This window comes from Podarcis liolepis (assembly GCF_965112155.1).
Source record: "Podarcis liolepis genome assembly, chromosome: 1".
Lineage (NCBI taxonomy): Eukaryota > Metazoa > Chordata > Lepidosauria > Squamata > Lacertidae > Podarcis > Podarcis liolepis.
In genome coordinates, this window is record NC_139554.1 from 96,557,795 (window position 1) to 96,578,119 (window position 20,325).

General features: G+C 40.5%; 1 protein-coding gene across 2 annotated transcripts in view; it reads right to left on the bottom strand.

Annotated features, from left to right (window-relative positions):
* Positions 1–20,325, bottom strand: part of TMEM163 (transmembrane protein 163) — a 69,384-nt gene that overhangs the window by 20,758 nt on the left and 28,301 nt on the right. For both annotated transcript variants that reach the window (XM_083491321.1, XM_083491322.1), the window contains exons 3-4: positions 7,186–7,229; positions 5,591–5,682 (exon numbers count right to left, since the gene is read on the bottom strand). In XM_083491321.1, the coding sequence (XP_083347447.1) occupies positions 5,591–5,682; positions 7,186–7,229 (136 nt within the window). The remainder of the gene's footprint in view (positions 1–5,590; positions 5,683–7,185; positions 7,230–20,325) is intronic.

Consider the following 20,325-nt stretch of genomic DNA (forward strand, 5'->3'; position numbering starts at 1 on the left):
TGGGGTGAAATGTTTCCTTCCTTGATACACAAAAAAGGGCAACTACAATGCTTAACAACTTTTGGGGGAAAGGCAACCTGCCGCTACTTAATGGTTTGTGCTGAGCACTATTCAAAGAGCGATATGAAATTGCGGAAGAAGTTCCTAAAAATCCAAAATGAGGCCATGAGTATGTCCTCCTTATTGTTCAAAATTAAGATACAGTGGACTGTAAATAATATATAATGGCAATATGCTCATGAAAGTCATTTTTCACTGACTGACTCCACTTGAATCAATAAAAGTGCTTTAAAATTACCAAATGTAGGGGATGGATGGGAGAAATTCATGAAAGAGAAAACAGTTAATTGCTGGTAAGATAAGCGATGCATCTCCACTACAATTTAACAAATGTGTGGAAGCAAACCGCATGTCTGAAAACACATCAGTAAGAAGCACCAGGAATTTCAGCTAGCCACAATTTCTGGGGTGGCATTTGTCTTGCCTCTTTAAGCATGCAGCTCCCACCAACACATTACTATGGCCACTGTAGTAGATAAACAATGTTTTCTCTATTCTATAAATCTGAAGTGGCCCAATGTCAAAAACCAAACTAGTAACTTCAAAGCAATTATTCAAATAGGCAAATGTCTAGGTGAGCCATCAAAACTAGGGCTGGGGTAGGGACCCATGGCCCTCCATATTACGTTGGATCAAACTCCCATCAGCCCCAACCAGTATTGCTTATAGTCCGGAATGATAGGAATTACCAGTCCAGCAACATCTGGAGGACCACAGTTCCCCATCTCTGGATTAGGCATCTATAGGATGCTGCTTTTTGTTCTGTTTTGAGTGAATAGAACCCTAAATGTGTGTTTATGCCCATGTGATGGTAGCATCCCCTTCTCTTTCAGATGATTCCTTCATCCTACAAGCAGAGCTGTGATGTCATGATGGATAAGAATGAATCTGTAACAGTGTGTGAAGTTGTCTGCATCTCTTTGTGAGGCTAGCCCTCAGGCTTTGCAATCTCAAAGGCTTTTCTGTTTCGAGTCATCCCTATGAAAATTGTTCACTACTCCACTGTTCCATGTAAGAATATTCAGCAATGTTTTGACGCAACTGCTATTTTACAGTACATCTCTCTCTCTAACCAAAGAGCAAAATGTAGTTTATATAATTTAGCTTCTGTAAAATATCCAGTGTGGGATATCTCCCTGTCTAATTATAATCCCGCTGACTTTCCAGCAAACGGAATGTAGTAACAATATGTCTAAATGAGTATATAATAAAGCCCTTGGTAATTACTACTCTCAGTTCAATCTGCTGAGAGCAGCAGAGGTGTGGCAACAGAATTAAGCATTAAGTAAAAATTAGTGAAGCATGCAAATACAATCTGTACAAATGTTTTCACTTAAACTTGCCAGTACATAGATATTATGCTGCCTCCCTCCTTTAGTGCACTCTGCGTAGCAAGATATCTTTCACATGGAGTTGAAACCAATTTTAGCAGCTCTCCGCATAGTTAATTAGGATATTCACTGAACTGTGATGACATTTTGCTAAATAAAACAAGATTGTCAATATCAGTCAAATAACTAGCTAGTCGACTTTGTTAGCTTGTGCTTATCTTACAGCTTGGCTGTCAAAGCTGCCAGAAAAACAGACCTCGTTTTCTTCTAACATAACATTTTTTTAAAAAAATCAACAAAACCTTTTATTCTTATTACAAAGCGATAGCTAACATAGTATGTCAAAATTCTCACGCAACAATTAAGTATGTGCTTCACATTTCCATTGAGGTCAATGGGATTTTAGATTGCTGAACCTTTTGACTGCATTGTATCTCTGATTTATGTTCACTGCAAAATGTTCAACATCTTTATTGTGTGTACCTCAGGAATCTAAACTTCAAGCTATGGGTGAAACAAATTTAAAGACTGTAAGAAGATTATTCAGCTGAGCAAAAGTACTCCTGGCCACCATCAAAATCAGGAAAGCCAGGTCCAGGTGCAATTTCTGTGGTTATAAAAAGTTAATCAGGAGTTTATTTGTTAAAAAGGAAGGTAAAACTATTCCTCAGAGTTGAGGGAACAACTACACATTTCTAGCTCAACAATCATTTTACCAACACAATCCTATGTGTAGCTACTCAGAAGTCCCACTGAGTCCAAAGTGACTTGCTCACCAGTAAGTGTGTGCTACAAGGTGCCTGTGGGATCAATAATGCCCCTGAGGTCTTCCCCTGGTGCCCATGAAGCTTCAGCCCTGGCCCTGCCACACTGCACCCTGGTCATGAGGTGGTTAGGGCTATTGTCTTTTTTCCGCCCTTGAAAAGTACATAGAGCTGAAGGAGGAAGAGTGACCATCTTCCTCACCCATGAAAGAGACACCTTGTGGACCACTTGTATAACACTGCGCCCATCCCCACTTACTGCAGCAAAAGACTGGAACCGATTGTGGCGTTTGCCTCCTAGGTGGGTCATAAGGAAAGGGTTCAATGAGTGTGAAGTGATTGGCCAGTGGGAACCCATGGGGAGGAGTTAGAGTTAGAGTTGGAGTTGTGTGGAAGTCAGTTGGGAGTTGGAGAAGGAAGAGGGAGGATAAGTCTGTGGGTTGGTCGAGTTGTGTTGTGAGAGAGTGAGAGAAGCTGATAGGAGTCAGATAGACAGTTAGGATAATCAGTTAGCAGTTATTAGGAAAGGTATAGGCAGGTATAGAAACTAAGATTAAGAAACTGACAAGAAAAATTATCTGAAGCCATAAACTTGTTAAGGCTTATAAAATAAACTTGCTTATTTGATTTAATGTTAACAACTGTCTGGACTCAGTGTGTACCCAAGAGAAATGGGTTAGTAGCAGTGGGGAAGTGATCATAGTGGTGGCACAGGGATCAATAGACCATCAAACGTCCAGGGACCTTGTGTGATCGCCACACCGATGTCTTACTCATGTCCATTAGGTTGTAACCTAGGGAGTTAATACATTTTAACACCCTTTACAAAATCTTTGCACACTTTGTATATCTCTTTGGCTTAACAACCAGTAAGCCTCCATGAAGGTGTGGAGTTTCCATCTGTTCTATAGCGCAAGTAGCCCACCTTTCATTTGGAAACACCAACTACAGTGGTGCCCCGCAAGACGAATGCCTCGCAAGACGAAAAACCCGCTAGACGAAAGGGTTTTCCGTTTTTCGATGCGCTTCGCAAGACGAATTTCCCTATGGGCTTGCTTTGCAAAACGAAAAAGTCTTGCGAGTCTTGCGATTTTTTTCGCTCCCCCCCTTTTTCTAAGCCACTAAGCCGCTAATAGCTTTTAGCCGCTAAGCCTTTAATAGCCGCTAAAGCCTTTAATAGCCGCTAAACCGCTAATAGCGCTAATCCGCTAAGCCACTAATACGGTTGCTTCGCAAGACGAAAAAACCGCTAGACGAAGAGACTCGCGGAACGGATTAATTTCGTCTTGCGAGGCACCACTGTATTGTGAAATATAACTTGTGATTTAATATCCATGCGGCATTTGTCTTTCTTTCTTACAAAGCAAACTGAAAATTGTTGGTTAATGCCAATGATCAAGTAGCCAAGAAAATATCTTCACCCCATGTGCAGTTCTCATGCTTTAAAAATTCTATTACCATGTCCTTGGTTAGAGTAAACTACATTAAGCAAAAGGCAGTGAACAGCTGGTCATCTGTTTTTCGGTATCCTGAATGCTTCTTTGTGTTTTATCAGAGTACTGTAAGTTAATTTAATACGTGACTGGGATTTTGATGAGTTTTCCAATAGCAGTAAAAATTCATTTCCAAGGGCATAGCATGTTAGTCCATCATAACAAAAATAACAAATATCAAAGAGCCTTGCGGCTCCTTAAAGAGTAATAAATTTGTTATGGTATAAGTTTTCATGGACTCAAGCCCACTGCACATCTAATGAAGTGGATTGTGATCCAAAAAGTTTATGCTATAATAGGTGTGTTAATCTTCAATGTGTCACAAGGCTCTTTGTTACAGACTGATTTAACAGTATTAATTAGTTGTGCACTCTATTTTTTTTTAAAAAGTACCGTATTTTTCCATGTATAAGACGCCCCCATGTATAAGACTATTCTTGGGGACTCCAAATTAAGAAAACACCCCTCAGCAATACCCGTGTATAAGACGAACCCCAATTTTAAACCTATTTTTTTGGTTAAAAAACAGAGTCTTATACACAGAAAAATATTTGGTGCTTAAGTTGTCATTAGACTCTCACAGCACTGCAGCAATGAAAACGTAAGTCATGGGGCTGTGCCAACATGTGGCAGGAGAGACTCTGGCCCCCTTTTTCTTTCTTGGGCAGGAAGAGGGTTATTGGAAAGTGGGAGATATCGGCACCAGTCCCTTGCCATAGCTGGATCACCTCCTGCTGAGTTTTAAGCTTTCAGCACCTTTTCCCCTCTGAAGATGAGGGACCTATTAGGATGATCTGCCCTTAGATTATGATGGATTCAATTGGCTTCCAGGTGGCTGGCAGGGAGTTAGAGCCGATATGACTGGCACTCCTGTTGAAGCTCTGGCAGATTTGTGAAATATGCAAATAGCACAAGACATTGACCTGGTAGTTCCTGAGCTTGCTCTGCCACTTTTTGGAGCCCACTGGACTCCTTGCTGTACACCAGAGCTTTGGACAATGAAACACACCAGGAAATGACTTGAACACAGATGAATGGTGAGTGCTCATTATCAAGCCTAAGTGGGCAGTAAAGGCAGCAAGGGAGACCTATTTTTCTGCCTCCATTGCAACCGCATTGTGCTGCCCCTCAGAGCTTTCCCAGGTAGTTTGGGGCCTTTTACAGTCTGGCCCAAATGAGATTGTGGAACTGATAGTAGATTGCTGAAACTTGCAAAGCATTTTGAGGATAAAATTGCTTGCCTCTGCCAGGACCTTGTCTCTACTGTTACAGCATCAAAAGATGTCCAGAGCACTGTCTAGGCATGTTGTGTTTCAGTTAATAAGGCTTGAGGACATCTGGAAGGTGTCTGATTCAGTCTAGGTAACCACTTGCACATTTGAACCTCACTGCTTATAAAAACAAGCTTCTGGGCCAGGGAGGTGGTTAATAACTCCTGGTGAAAGGGGATGTTCCCTGCCTGCTCAAGGAGACAGTGATAAGACCACCCCTTTAAAAAACAAAACAAAACAAAAACTTCCATGGATCCACAGAATTCAATCGTATCCCCCATGCTGTTTAACATCTACAACCTCTCTATGGAATGGCACACAACCCTTGAGCTTGAGCTTACTGAAAACGTATTTCTGCTCCTAGGTTGTTACAGATACTTAATTCCAGAGGGTTATTAATCCTGCCCGGGGTTATCATTTCAATGCGTTGTGTACCTACTTTAAATTTTGTTGCACACCACCTAGAAACTCGTTGTGAAAGGCAGGATAAAAAGGTTTAAATAAATAAGACTTTGTAGTCAGCTGTATAAGAGCAGGAAGGCTCATATCAGTATGGCTATTATGTTGCTAGGAGAACATAAAGGGGAAAACTGCCCAGAGAAAGCAGATCCCCCCCCGCCCTTTATCATCTCAGACTTTGATAAGTGCTAAAAATAACCACAAGTACTCACATGTATTCTCTGTGCGCTGAATGTACTGCAGCTGCATTGCTGTAGCGCCACAGAACTATCACCGACGACAACACATCCAAAGTGGCATCAAACTGGAAAAGATACAGAAGCCATTAAGGCAAGCCATGCTTAAATCAATACACTGCTAACTGTGCCACAAGCCTGTAGACTAACTTAGTATAAATCATTTGAATAAAAGCAGGGATAAGCACAGATTAGGGCAAGCTCATCCTTTGTGCCGCAAACAAAAGACATGACAGACTTTCAGCTGCATGCACATCACCCGTTTAAAGCCCTCTTAAAGCACATTCCCCTGCCCCAAGAATCCTGGGAAACGTGGTTTTCACTCACAGAGAAACAATTCCCAGAACTCTTAAACTACAGTTCCCAGGATTCTTGGGAGGAGGGTTTGTGCTTTAAATGGGTAGTGTGCATGCAGCCTTTATTGTGTCAGTCAAGAAAGTGAAAGGAACTTATTCAGTTCTTCCCTACCAGTTTACTACAAGATATCCCTACCACAAAACAAGTTGTTAAATGCTTACTGGTCTTTCTACATCCTGCTTGACAAGCATGATGATATTTATGTAGAGAGGACCAGGAATGTGAATGTAGACTTCTCATTAATTTGGCTACAGTTTGAGCATCCACAAGAGGATAGTTTATGGGTAGGGTGCATATGGATACCAAACATGGTGGAAGCGTTTGCATCCAGAATGAGAGGCAGCTTGTCTCTGAACATCAGTTACTGGAAAGAAGAGGAGGGGGCTGCTTTGCCCGTGGTCCTACTTGTGGAGAACACTCCCAATCGAGTGTTAAAACAATACAGCATTAAATATTAAAAACTTCCCTAAACAGGACAGCCTTCAGATGTCTTTTAAAAATAGGATAGCTGCTTATTTCCTTGACATCTGATGGGAGGGCGTTCCACAGAACGGGCGCCACTACCAAGAAGGCCCTCTGTCTGGTTCCCTGTAACCTCACTTCTCACAATGAGGGAACTGCCAGAAGGGCCTCAGTGCTGGATCTCAGTGTCCGGGCTGAACGATGGGGGTGGAGATGCTTAGGGCTTTAAAGGTCAGAAGAACACTTTGAATTGTGCTTGGAAACATATTGGGAGGCAACGCAGATCTCTCAGGACCGGTGTTATAGGGTCCCGGCGGCCACTCCCAGTCACCAGTCTAGCTACCGCATTCTGGATTAATTGCAGTTTCCAAATCACCTTCAAAGGTAGCCCCACATAGAGCGCATTGTAGTAGTCCAAGCGGGAGATAACTAGAGCATGCACCACTCTGGTGAGACAGTCCGCGGGTAGGTAGGGTCTCCGCCTGCGTACCAAATGGAGCTGGTAGACAGCCACCCTGGACACAGAATTATCCTGCGCCTCCATGAACAGAATAAAAAATTCCTTCCAGTAGCACCTTAAAGACCAACTAAGTTAGTTCTTGGTATGAGCTTTCGTGTGCATGCACACTTCTTCAGATACTCCATGAACAGGTGTGACTTCCAGGTTGCGCACCTGGTCCTTCAGGGGCACAGTTACCCCATTCAGGACCAGGGAGTTGTGCAATGTACATTTCAATTAAGAGACTACTTACAGCAAATCCAAATGATGAAGCACTGTACCTCATTACGGAGACAGCTAAAAGAAAAAGGGAAAAAATACTCTTTTGATCTTTTTGTTCACTGAAGTGAGGAAAAGTTGCAGTTTGAAGAGAAGTAAACAAATAAAATATCACAATATATTCATTAGCAATGGTAGAGACTCCACCAAGCTTCTGTAAATCAAAGGAGGAACAATCTGTCACTTAGGAGAGGCACGTGAAAATCATTTTTAACATTTGAGGCTGAAACAGAAGCCAACTAAACATGCAGGTAACACCACCCAATTCTTTCTTTTCAAGAAGCAACTTCACAACAGAGCTTATTCAGAGCAAAGGTGCAACCCAAATAAGTTATCTGGAAATGCCACTGAGAAGTCTACAAAAATCAAGTGCAAGCCAACACTCCCATTTCTTCTGGTTTCCCTCTCAAAATCAGATCTGAAATTAGATTAAAGTGGACCCAGATAAGCCAGCCTTATCAAAGAGACCCTAGATCTGGTTAGCTACCACCTCATTCTAACAGCTTACTTGAGAAAGGAAAGATTTGAAACTGAACAACGGGGGCACACGTTCCCCCAAAAACTACTTAGTTTTTTAAAGGGGAAGGGGGACAATTGACAGCAGTCTGGTTAGATTTATCTATGAAGAGCAAAAGTCTAAAGGTCAAGATCACTGGCTGGCCATTCAGCTCAAAGGACTTGATCCATATTTTCAAGCTACAGGTACTGACTTCTCTAACCAATAGCCAAGAGGTTCAGGACACCTTAGATACAGAAACTGTATTCAAGGAATAGTACACTGGTCTGAAATAATTTATCCAATGAATGTTTTACAAGCATGTCATTGTGAACTATGGAATAATCAGCATTAACAAATAATGTCTCAATAGCTATTAAAGCCAGGTATTATCCAAAATAGCTCAACTTACTGACACTGCACAATGATGTGGGAAAATACAGCATGTACATTTTGATGCCATCACTACACATAGTGGTGCAGTTAGAGAGATTTCAGACTCATTATTTAAGGGTCTTACAGGGAGAGGCCTCTTTAGGTGGCAGTATTAACTTACTTCAAAATATAACACACCTCTGCTGCATTTAGGGAGCTTCCTGTTGTACCCTCACAGCACCATTGATTGCATCAAGTAGACTTTGATCATTTCCAAATTGTGTTGGCTTTGTTCCAAGTTTTCTTCCACCTACATTCTAGCACTCACACCTCCACTTTGTTGCATGCGGTTGATCACTTTACCATGCGATTTTTACAAGTACTACTATCAGGAAGAAGTTGTCTAGGAAATAATTTTTAAAAAAAAAACCTCAGAAGAATTGTTAAAATCAACTTTATCACTGGCATTTCCACAGTGGGACTGACCCAAAGGGAACATTTAATTTTCAGCATTGCAACAAGAACAAGTCCTAATTACAACATTCCTGAGCAAAGTAGGGATAATTGAGGTTAATGGAATATTTATCATGCTTGCATCCCACCCATTCTTGACCATAATAGGGACTATGCCAAAACACAGCATAAGCATTACACCACTTCAGAACATCAGACTGTGCAACATCTTTAGTCTATCTGCAAACCTCTAACAACAGGCACCAAAGCAGCCAAAGCTATTTTGGGCAAGTTTTATGTCCATTTCAACTCAAAGAAGAAAATGTAGTTTATTAGAAGGACTGCTTTTTTCAAAGATCTCAGAAACCTGAAGAAACCTGAACCATTTGTAAAGAGTCTCATACAAACAAGCTGAACATTCAGTTTACTGATAAAAAGGAGCACTAGGGAGAAAGACTAGTGCTTGGGATTCTAGGCAAAGAGGTTTATTGAATAGTGAAGCTAATGGAGGACTTAACCTTTCACAAAGCCATGGAGATGCCGAGGCAATCCAAATTTATCAAAAACCCAGTTTTAGGGAGGGAAGACAGTTTTGCTCTACTCCCATAAAAACACGAGAAATAGGCATTTTGAAAAGGGCAAATTCACTCCTCATGTCTCTGCGGGAACAGCACAAAAGCCAGTCCAGAAAAATTAGCACAGCGATTTTAAAAGCACTCTATAGTACAGCAGAAGGACCACCCTTTCAGATCACATATGCAAGGGATGAAAAAGTCCACAACATTGGAGGGTTAGTTCAAACAGAGGAACACAGCACCACCACTGTTCAGAAACAGAGCATTTTGCCTGTGTGTGGTACAAGAAGCGACCACAGCAATGGATGACAAATATGGTAAAGGCACTGGTTCTCCCAACAACGACTCATTTTAAAATAGAATAAGGAAACAGTAACTCCAGTTTGTTCAAGGGACAACTGCACATGATGACTTCTGCATTTTCCGCAGGTAGACAGTTTCTCATGAGTAGCTCAAGCCAGATCGTATAAGGCAGTAGCCACTGCATATAGTCCAGGGAATGCCCTCTTTTGGATGCTTTGCAACAGAAACTTTAGAAAGAAACAGTTTGTATTAACTGTGTATGCAGTATGAAGCTGCTAAGAAGGATAATCATTTAGTTTCCGGGTTCAGATTAAACTGCTGGTTTGGGCCTATAGAGCTTTATGCAGCTCAGGACCCCAACACTTCAGGGAAAATCTTTGTCCATATAAACCTACCTGGATCCTGCATTCATTAGAGACCCTTCTCAGAGTGCCCCCTCCAAGGGATGTGCAGAAGGTCACATTGTGAGAAACAAGACGTGTGGAATGCTCTCCCTAGGGAAGCACACCTGGTACTATCACTGCTGGCTTTACGATGCCAGGCTAAGGCATTTTAGTTTATCCAGCCTTTGGGTTGATTTAATTGGGATCATACTATAATAAGATCTCTGGCCTGTTTGCTACCTTTTAGTTCAGTAGAGTAGGTTTTGTCCTTTTTAAAATATTGCTGGATGAGCACTTTACAGATTCTATCACACATCTCATGATATCACAAGGAATTGCCTAAAGAACTGCAGGAACGGCAGCAGGAATTGCCAAAAGGCAAAACACATGACTGTGACGATCATGCCATTTCATCATGCGCCTACCCTATTACATATAAGGTGGTGAGATGGAGACTAATTTTCATATCAAAAGTACAGCTTTGTGGTATCAGGATATCTGTGATAGGATTTCCCTGTGTTTTTAAAAGGGCAAATGACTGTGCAGGGGGATTACAATTTGAATCAGGGAGATCTGATCTGATGTTACAATTGGGCTACACTCCCCCACCCCTAGACTCAATACAGCTTTTTCAAAAAGAACTGTCTCTTCATAAACAGAATAATGAAACAACCAGAAACTAAAAATAGAGGCAGAATAGAGAAACAACTCCATCGCTTTCTTTAATTAAGGAAGCTGTACAGAATGTATTTAAAAGGATGAGCCAGATTTGGTTCAATGTTTTTTAAAAGTTATCCCGCAGCTGACTAGAGTTCATCTGTCAACACTCTAGTAGGGTAGTAATGTCCTATCACATGTTTTGTATTACTAGAAACTGGCTACAGTCTGATGCAACATTAAGACCTTGGTTGAAAATAAGCTATAGTTTAACGCATTCAAGAGATTTGCTCTTCCCAACTCCCAACACGACCATGGAGGAGAGGAAACAACCCCAAAACAAGCCACCGTCTGGCTTGTCATGATATGTGAACCTGGTTTGTGGTTTGTTTCCTCCAAACAAACCACAAGCATAAACCTTGGCTTACAACTCGCAGTTTGTCTGGAGGAAACAAACGATAAGATTTTGACTTGTGTCTTGTTCTATGTGGCACAGTTAGGGGCAGGGAAGGAACTATGGCTTAACATCCTGTGCAAACCAGGCCACAAGTTAAAGGAGGAGATTCACCACTGCTGCTGAAAACCAGAATTCCTCAGCTGCTGTAATGTCTAGTCACAGCTTGCGGAAAAACCTACACAGGTGATCCAAATGTCCAGTGAGACATAGTAAGTCACAGTAAGACCATACCTTCTGCAAGCTAAACACAAAATGCTTTGGAATATAGAGTGTGTCTACTAAAACCCACTTCAAAATCAAAGTCTGTTTTCACCTGCAGTTGTCAGAGGTTAAGGATAATTTATTTATACTACCTATCAATCTACAAAACAGACAAGTTGCTCCATTCTCAAGACATGCCTAAAAATGTATTCATCCAGCCATTCATCAGAGGGATCAGCATTGCAATATTGAGGTCATGGGGAAAGAAAATAGGTTTAAAAATATGTAACAGAGTAGTTGCTTAATTGTTTATATAAAAACTGCTGCTGTTGTTTTTTTCAAAGCTAGATTGACATACTTTTTATAGCCAACACAGTTTTTATAAATATTTTAAAGGTCTACTTCAGATTTGTGATGCAAGCAGTGCACTTTAAGGAAATGAATTGATTTTTCTCATGGCTCCATTCTCATTCAATACTATTTACAAGCATTTCTTTTTCATGTTCTGCGGTATTATATAAATTTAAACCCAGGACTGTGTGTGTTCCCTGTTCCATATGGGATATGTGCTTGGATATAATTTGACAGCCTTAAAAATCTCATTTTTTGTAAGTGCAGCAGTCTGTTATCTTGTTTACCTATGAAGAATGGAATGCAGATATTGCATCGTTAAACAGTCTCAGTTATTTCAGAACCTCTTCCCTCCCCCTTTTCAGAAGAAAATAGAAATAAAATTTTAGTGTACTATTTCCTAGGTGAGAACCACTAAATGTTGCTTCCACATGAGAGTGCCCCACACACTGGTTGTAACATAAAAGCTTCTTTTCACATGGTTCAAACACATTGTGTGCAGATTCTCTAACCCAGTACTAGTGACTTTCAAGTAGAATAATTTATGCACAATGGCTCTTGAGCAGCCTTCATAATGGAGCCTACTGAAATAAGCAAACCCTAACACAGAAGGTAACAAAAACCATCACAACACAAAACAAACACCAACAACAAACACCTGATTCTTTCAGTCAGGCCACATCACATTATCTCTGGCACAATGTCTACAACAAGAAGGTGGTACAAAACTGAGAATTCAGTTCTAAAACTTGTGCCCAGCGTATGGCCAGATTAAATTTGCCATTGACATTTCCCTCATGAAGATGTAAATGGCGAAGGCTCAGAATGCAGAAATGCTATGAAACCGAGATGCACTGACCATATTACAGTAGTTTCAGCACCAGACAGGTCTCTCCTGCTTCCCCATTAGTTTAATTGAGTGCAATCTAGTCCCTTTATACTTTCCTGTATTTTAGCCTCAGCACATTCTTTCAAACAAAAACCACCATTTATGAAAGTCTATGTTTTCAAATTAGAGTCTCTAGCCAGTAATTTAAAATTAAAAAAGTCAGCATAAAAAAATAGCAAATGGATTTCTATCCTGCTTCTCTTCTTGGAAAAGTCCAAGTCAGCTACGAAACAAAACAGACCAAAAAAATCCCCCCCATTTTTAAAAGAACAAAACTTTGAGACACAGAACTAAGTCAAGGTGCCAGATCATCAATAACACTGGACATACAATATGTCAAGCAAATGGAATGCCTTCCAGAATTTAAAAGAAGTATTGAAGAGATAAAATTATAGCAATGAGGAAACCAGATGGATGTCTGAGGGCAGAGACCACATCCCAGCCAAATGTACCTTAGACAGAAGACATGCACAGGAAAGAGAAGGGTAATATGGGTCACTTTGAGAGTGCCGGGATGACACATTTTAAACAAGAAGTTAGTTGCTGTTCTTATGAGAAAACAGCAAGTTTCCCTCATAAAAAGACACAGGTCTGACAAGCTCATGCAAATACTTCCCCAGCCTATCCCAACTTGCCTTTATCAGTCAGTAGCAAGCAAACACATGACACTTCTCTTAGACGCAAGCATGGGCCAATGTTCTTGAGGGGCAATTGATTCAAAGCAAGTACAAACAACCTGGTACCATTGACATCTTACAAAGAAGCCCCTTTTTATCTGCCAAGTAGGCCTGGGTGCAATTTTATCAAAGTAATTTAAAAAACCACAACACAACAAATGAACTGCGTCTCAGAGTTGGATAGCCTAAACTGTAGCAAGCCATTCTTGACCCATAACTATTCTATTGGATGGGACACCATTGATTCAATGGTAGTCAAAAAGAACCTGGCTTTTTCAGAAAACACACACAGCTAGCATACATCATAGAGTGTGACAGACACCTACATTTCTATACAAAGCATTTTAATCATACTTTCCCCTTAACAAATATGTTTTTGTTTGTATCCTTGATTCTACCACCTCATTGCCTAAAAATGGGCTTTCTAACATGTCCTATCTAATTCAGCACAATTTTTCTTGCAAGTTTCATCCTGCTCTGCAGTAAACCAAGGTGCTTGATTTAAAAGTCAATAGTGAAGGCCAGCTTCCTATTCTGGCAGAGAGAATCACCATCAGTCAAATAATTCCCCAAGAGAATTCTGGGAAATCGACCAGATACACAAGTTGGAGATTGACAAACCTGCAAGGTCCAACAATTTTGCTGCAGTCCAATGGTTGGTCGTATTACAAAGGAAGTGATGATTCAGTACAATGTAGCATTTTGTATTTAAACTGTTAGGCAGCTGGAATAGCTCAGTCAACAGAGAATGAGACTCTCAGGATCGTGGATTTGAGTCTAATGTTGGGTAGAAGATTCCTGAATTGGAGGGGGTTGGACTAGATGACCCTGGGGTTCCTTCCAACTCTACAATCCTATGATGTTATGTTGCACAATGAAATAACCAATATCATGCTTACAACAAGGTTGTATCTTGCAGGAATGAAGTACAAGCGAAATATACAGCTAAATGCATGAAATATGCACTTTGGTACCAAGGACAGCAACACTGGCACAGGCAAATAAACAATAGCAGCAGTACGCTAACCTAGAAGAAAATTAATTTCAGAGAATCTCCTTGACCTTTCAGCTGCATGTCAATCCTCACTGCATTGTGAAGCTGTGAATAAGTAAATGTTTCATGTCCATCTCTCTAGCACAGCAGGTCTCATCACCACAGAAAAGCTTTGTCAATAGAACACATACATATCTCGCAAGGCACAGAGCCAGGCATACTTCCAAATTTCTATGCAAAGTATCTTAATTACACTGTCTCTTAATATAGTGTCGTTTATATCCTGTGATCAGCAGCATGCGCCCTTCTGACCAGATTAATCAAATCCCTCTATTCTGGGCTGTTTCACAGGGTTTCACTCTCCTTAGAACAGATTTTATTTATTCATTGATTTTCATCACACTTCCTCTTAATGACAGAGGTGGCGTACAAATTTTAACAAAAGTAAGAAAAGCCATGATGTGTCATAACAAATATGCACTGCAACAGATCAAACAGGCACAGTTAATTACTATTCAACCCCTAAACTAATTTAAATAAAAGGCCTTACACTTCTCTAAAAGTGAAGGATCAGGTCCACTGGCACATATTTACAGATGCTTCCTCAGGGCTGGAACTGATAAAACCCTATTCCTGGGATAGTTGCATTTCACAATCCTATAAAGGAGACTGTCACTCAGGTCATGTATCCATAGCAGTGACTAAAGGAGAAATTACCTCTGGGAGGAGTGCAGAGACAAGAAGTGCCATGGTGCACCTGTAGCAGCAAAACCAGACTTCTTCATCTGTCCCAGCTGCAAAACATGTCTTTCCCATATTGGTCTCTACAGCCACAGCAGGTGCTGTAACTCTCCAAAGGTTTGACTTCACCCATATAGGCACACTCTTCCATTGTCTCCCAAAACAAACAGATGCCAACAATTAATCATGTTCATGTAATCTGGTGCAGGTAACATCGGCTAACCATGCCTGATGACTGCAGTTTACATGCCTGACCACAAAATGCTATTTAGCCATCTAATCACTATGTTTAAAGTAGGCAGGCAATCATAAATCAGCCTTCATTTATTTGGTTCAATTGGATTAATGAGCTTCTTAGCCTGTAATCCATACCATGCAGTGTTAAATTAAACTGAGGTGGGAGTAAGATCTGCCAGATTGGGTTTGGGTGTGTGTGTTTTTTAATTTAAAAAACACACCAAAAGCTTTTACCACACTGGGAAAACCAATTAGCATTAATAATTCATTAATTCATTAGCACACTTCATGGATTATGTGCAGCTAAATTTTAGTTGAATATTCAAATTAGGGCTAGCCAAAGCCCTAAGATTCGGATATTAGTATTTATGAATGCATAAAGGAAATGATAGATTGATCTTGTAGTAGTCTTATATAGCTGAGTAATTCTAAATTCATATGTTTTGATGGGATATTTTATTGGTTTTTCTTTTTCAAATAAGTTATCATAAGAGAATGTTTTACAATTTTTCAAACTGAAATGTTAAAGCCAAACATTGAAATAGTACCCACAGCTCATATCACAATACAGAAACCTGCATAATTAAATTCTATCATGCCATCAGGGCTACGCATGGTTTTAAGAAACAACCTGCCTCCCATTAAACATGCAAATCCCGTTTTGAAATTTGGAGAAATTTTAAAGCACTTTGCAATATGGCAATACAGAGCAGGGGGAGGTTACCATTCAAAGAAAAAGATCAAACAAAAAGTCATGATGGGCATGTGCTGGTAGTTAGACATGTTCCTAAAATGAGTCTGAAGTGCAGATCTGTATGTATACATCTCTAGTGGTATTCAACTACGTTTTACTCAGAGTAAACCTACTGAAATGAACAGCTCTAACTTAGGCTGTGTACATACACCCCATTTAAATTTGCATCCAGTGTACTCCCATCTTTACAGTGGTGCCTCACAAGACGAAAAGAATTCGTTCCGTGAGTCTTTTCGTCTTGCGATGTTTTCCGTCTTGCGAAGCACGGTCCGTCGCAACTGCGCCTCTTCAAGCGGCTTTAAAAAAAAAGCGCAAGACGTTTTCATCTTGCGAAGCAAGCCCATAGGGAAATTCGTCTAGCAAAGCAACGCAAAACCGAAAAACCCTTTCGTCCAGCGAGTTTTTCGTCTTGCGAGGCATTTGTCTTGCGGGGCACCACTGTATTTTGTGAAGCCATGCACACACAACATTAGCCATAATCCACATCTATCCTGCAGCTTGATAAATACTGTGTTTTCCTGAGTTTTTCCCAAACCAGCTTCAGTTTGATTTGAAAAGGGGATGCTTTCCTGAGCAAATTGCAGGTTCCAAATGTCTTATCCAGATCAGCATCAGAGTGGGGCAAAGGGGGCTAAAAAGCCCCTTACCACAAGACAGGCAGCAGGATCAAGTCCTTTTTCTGTTAAAAGTCATGTATGTTAAGGCAGAGATATTTTATGTATCCTCTAGCTTGGCCATCATCTTCTTTCTCCCCTCTACTCCTTTCTAAACAGTCCTGAACATGTGAAATGTTAATTGAATTACTGGTGAACAATTTAGTTGGTATAGCAATGCATTAAAAGCTACAACAAACATGTTGTCTTATTCAGCCCAATATCTCTTTCTCTGAGGAGTTAACAACCTTCAGGTCATTTTGTGCTTGGTGAGCAGATGTAGAGTTGCTATATGAACTGTGGGTGCATTGTTAATTTAGTCTAAATACATGCAGAAACAGCAAAGATGAATGCTGGATTTATATTGAAATCTACAGTAAAATAAGTTCTAGTATCAGCTTTTTATGTTTATTTTAGCCACAATCATTTGCTGAGCAGGTAAAGGAGTAATGAAAGGATGCAACAAATATAAAATATTTCTCTCTCACATACAGCTATTTGCTTCATGCTAAATATTTGTTCTCTAAATATTTTAATCACTTCTAGAATAAATAAAACATGATGACTGACTGAGCCAGGATACCTTGGTTATTATAATTGCTCCTGTTTTGTATCATTCTATTCATATGCAATAACCTGGGTTTTAATTAGTTAGAAATAAACTCTGCTTCAGATATGACAAGCTGCAAAGCCCAATTAAATAGACTGACAATATGTTGGCATGACACTACAAGACTTTCATTGTTTACAATGGATCTTAAGCCCAAAGAGCTGTGATATGATACAGAAATGCAATATTCTTGACAATATTTATTTCTGCATTCTGTGGTGACAGGGGCTCCAATTTTGATCAGAAGAGCATGCTAGTGAGATGGAGTTTAACCTTTTCCCCCTGCACTATTTTTCTGGTCTAAATCTCCTCTGCAACTGAAGCTGTGATTAGCCCTGCTGGGAAACAGTGCAGAAAACAGGTACCAGCATTTTCCCCAGAGGGGCTAATGATGACTTCAGGGCAGGAGATGTTCAGTCAGGAAAAGAACACTTGGAGCCACTGCTACAGCAATCAATCACTGAGACCACCAGTGCCTGGATTACGGTGGCCAAGTTATCTCTGTCCAGGAATGGTTGTAGCTATAAGACAGAGCTGGTGAAAGGCATCCCTAGGCACTGAGAACACCTGGGCCTCTAGAGAAAAAGATGAATCCTGGTGCATTTCCAGTCTATGCACCTACTTCTATAGACAAGTGCGACCACATTCAGAATGCATAACTGACCTCTCCAGTCTAAATATACCCGACTCGCATGCAGTGGAGAAATAGATACTGGTAGCATCTCACTCCAAATCCCCTAATGACCACTCTCAATGCTAAACAGCTTTGGTGTCAATATAGTTACTTGTGGCACCCCATGACATAATTGTCAGAGAGCTGAATAGCATCCCTCAACACTAGTTTGCAAAATGACTCTGCTGGAGTATAGCCCTAATGCCCATCCCATGGAGTCAGTCTGGGTACCATGTTGATGGTGTCAAAAGCCACAGAGAGATGAAACAAGAGGAAGCAGGGTCACACACACCCTCTCTCTTTAAATAAAGGTCATCCACCAGAGCGAAGGACCGTTCAGTCCACAAACCCAGACTCAAAGAGGTCTCAGATCAGGCATTCCCAACCTTCAGCCCTCCAGATGTTTTGGATTACAATTCCCATCATCCCTGACCACTGGTCATGTTATCTAGGGATCATGGGAGTTGTAGGCCAAAACATCTGGAGGGCCACAGGTTGGGGGTGCCTGGTCTAGATAAAATCAGTGTCTTCCAGGAATGCCTGTTAATATGGGCAAAGACCTAAGACTGGAAGCTTCAGGAGCCGCACAATGCCCAATATGCGCTCAAAGTATTGAATTATTCCTACTTCTAGAACAGCGAATGTACCTTGATATCTCTCATCCTATTTCCTGCTCCATTTTAGGCAGACCTGCATGTGCTCCATGAGTTTGACCAAAGTGCGGGAGGCAGTGGAAGACAGGAGTGCCTGGCGTGCTCTGGTCCATGAGGTCACGAAGAGTCAAGCACGACTAAACGACAACAACGTGTGCTACTGCTGAACACCAACATTCAACATATAGAAATGCTGAGTTCTGCAAACTGCATATGCATATTTGTGATACTTTGCATAATTTATTCTGCTTCTACCAAGAAATTAAGAAGGCAGGAGCCACACATGGCACAAGAGCCAACACCCACAACCACTGTGTTTCCGTCTTTCTTCAAGTACATAAAACCCAGGTCAGCATTTTCAAATTAGCGTAACCCCTTTTCCCTTTTTCTTTCTTAAATGAAATAAATAAATAAATAAAGAAGGAAATAATAATATCAAGTTTCCCAGGAATCTGACTTTTTAATCAATTTCTACACTCACTCTGCAGAATCACAACACATATAGCTTGGGTATGCTTATGTTGGCAGAGAAGGCAGGCTAATTCTTACATTTCTGTAAACTACCAACAAGGTCACATTATAGTCCTTTGTTTTTGTGTGTGTTATTTTTTTAAAAGGGTAATAACTACCCCCACAGTGCATTGCTCCACCTTTTCCATCCTTGCTGAAAGAACAGCAGTTGTTAATGCCAACTATATGGTTGGCTTTTCAAATTGTTTGCAAACTTTTGCATAAAGGAAAATTGCACAGTTGGCAGCTTAATGGATGTTTACTACAGTTCTAAATACAACTTGAGAAATTATGCATATCAAATGTGTTTGTAATTGCATGATTTATTGTGGACTTCATGTAAATATTCATGTAAATTGACTTCAGTCAATAGCCAGTTACTGCCATTAAAAACGTATTCAAGACTGCATACTCAAGTCAGCACACACTCACCCTTCACTCTGTTATTAAGCAAGGAGAATATTACCAGAATTGTTTGTGTTCTTAAAACACATTTATACAAGCTGTTATCAGGCAGTTTCTGTAAGCTTACAGCAATATGCTTTACTCAATAATATATATTTCAACCAACCTGATTTGCCTAGGACAGACTACCTCAACATCACAAATGATGGAACCAGCCGAGGGTGTAAGAGATTTAAAAAGACTATAGAAGACTTGGAAAATTTAAGGTGGCTTTGAAATGATCTCTTCACTCCCACTGGATTTATTTTTATTTGACAACATTTATTAACTTCTTAATAGGCAAGGTTTACAATTGGTTTGCATAAAAACAATATAAAATGGTCATTAAAATACAAATCAAACTTTAACCAACCTTAAAAAAACTAAGTTGACAAAATAAAATTTATCAATGTACAAACGTCAAAATAGCACATCGGGGCGGACTTGCCTAAACAATTTCTTGTTTTTGCAAGCCTTTAAAAATGTTTAGTAAAGGCGCCTGCTTAATATTAATATGCAGGGAGCTCCAGACAACAGGTGCTGCCACACCGAAGGATCAATTACTTGCAAAAGAATAATAGAATTGGAAGGGACCCCAATGTTAATCTAGTCCAACCCCCTGCAATGCAGGAAACTCAACATTATACGGCATTTGCAAAAGTGCCAGTTACACAGGTTGAAGCTGTTGAGTGGATGAGCAAGGTAAACTGGTCCCAAGCTGTTATGGGTGTTACTAATAGTAGCACCTTGAATTTGGCCCAGGGCCATGGGTGTTCTATGCTGACAGAATCTCATTCCCACTGATCATGCTGCAGTATTCTGCTCTAACTGTAGTTTTCAGACAAAGAGCACTGCATACAGACTGCACTGCAGTGATCCAATTTTTAAAGACTCTAAAGCCTGGTCTACTGTGGTCAAGCTTTCACGGTCCAAGAACGGCCATAGATATTGTTCCATCAGAAGCAGATAAAAGGCATTCCTAGCCACTGAGACCTCACGGGCCTCCAGTGACAAAGTTGGATCCAGAA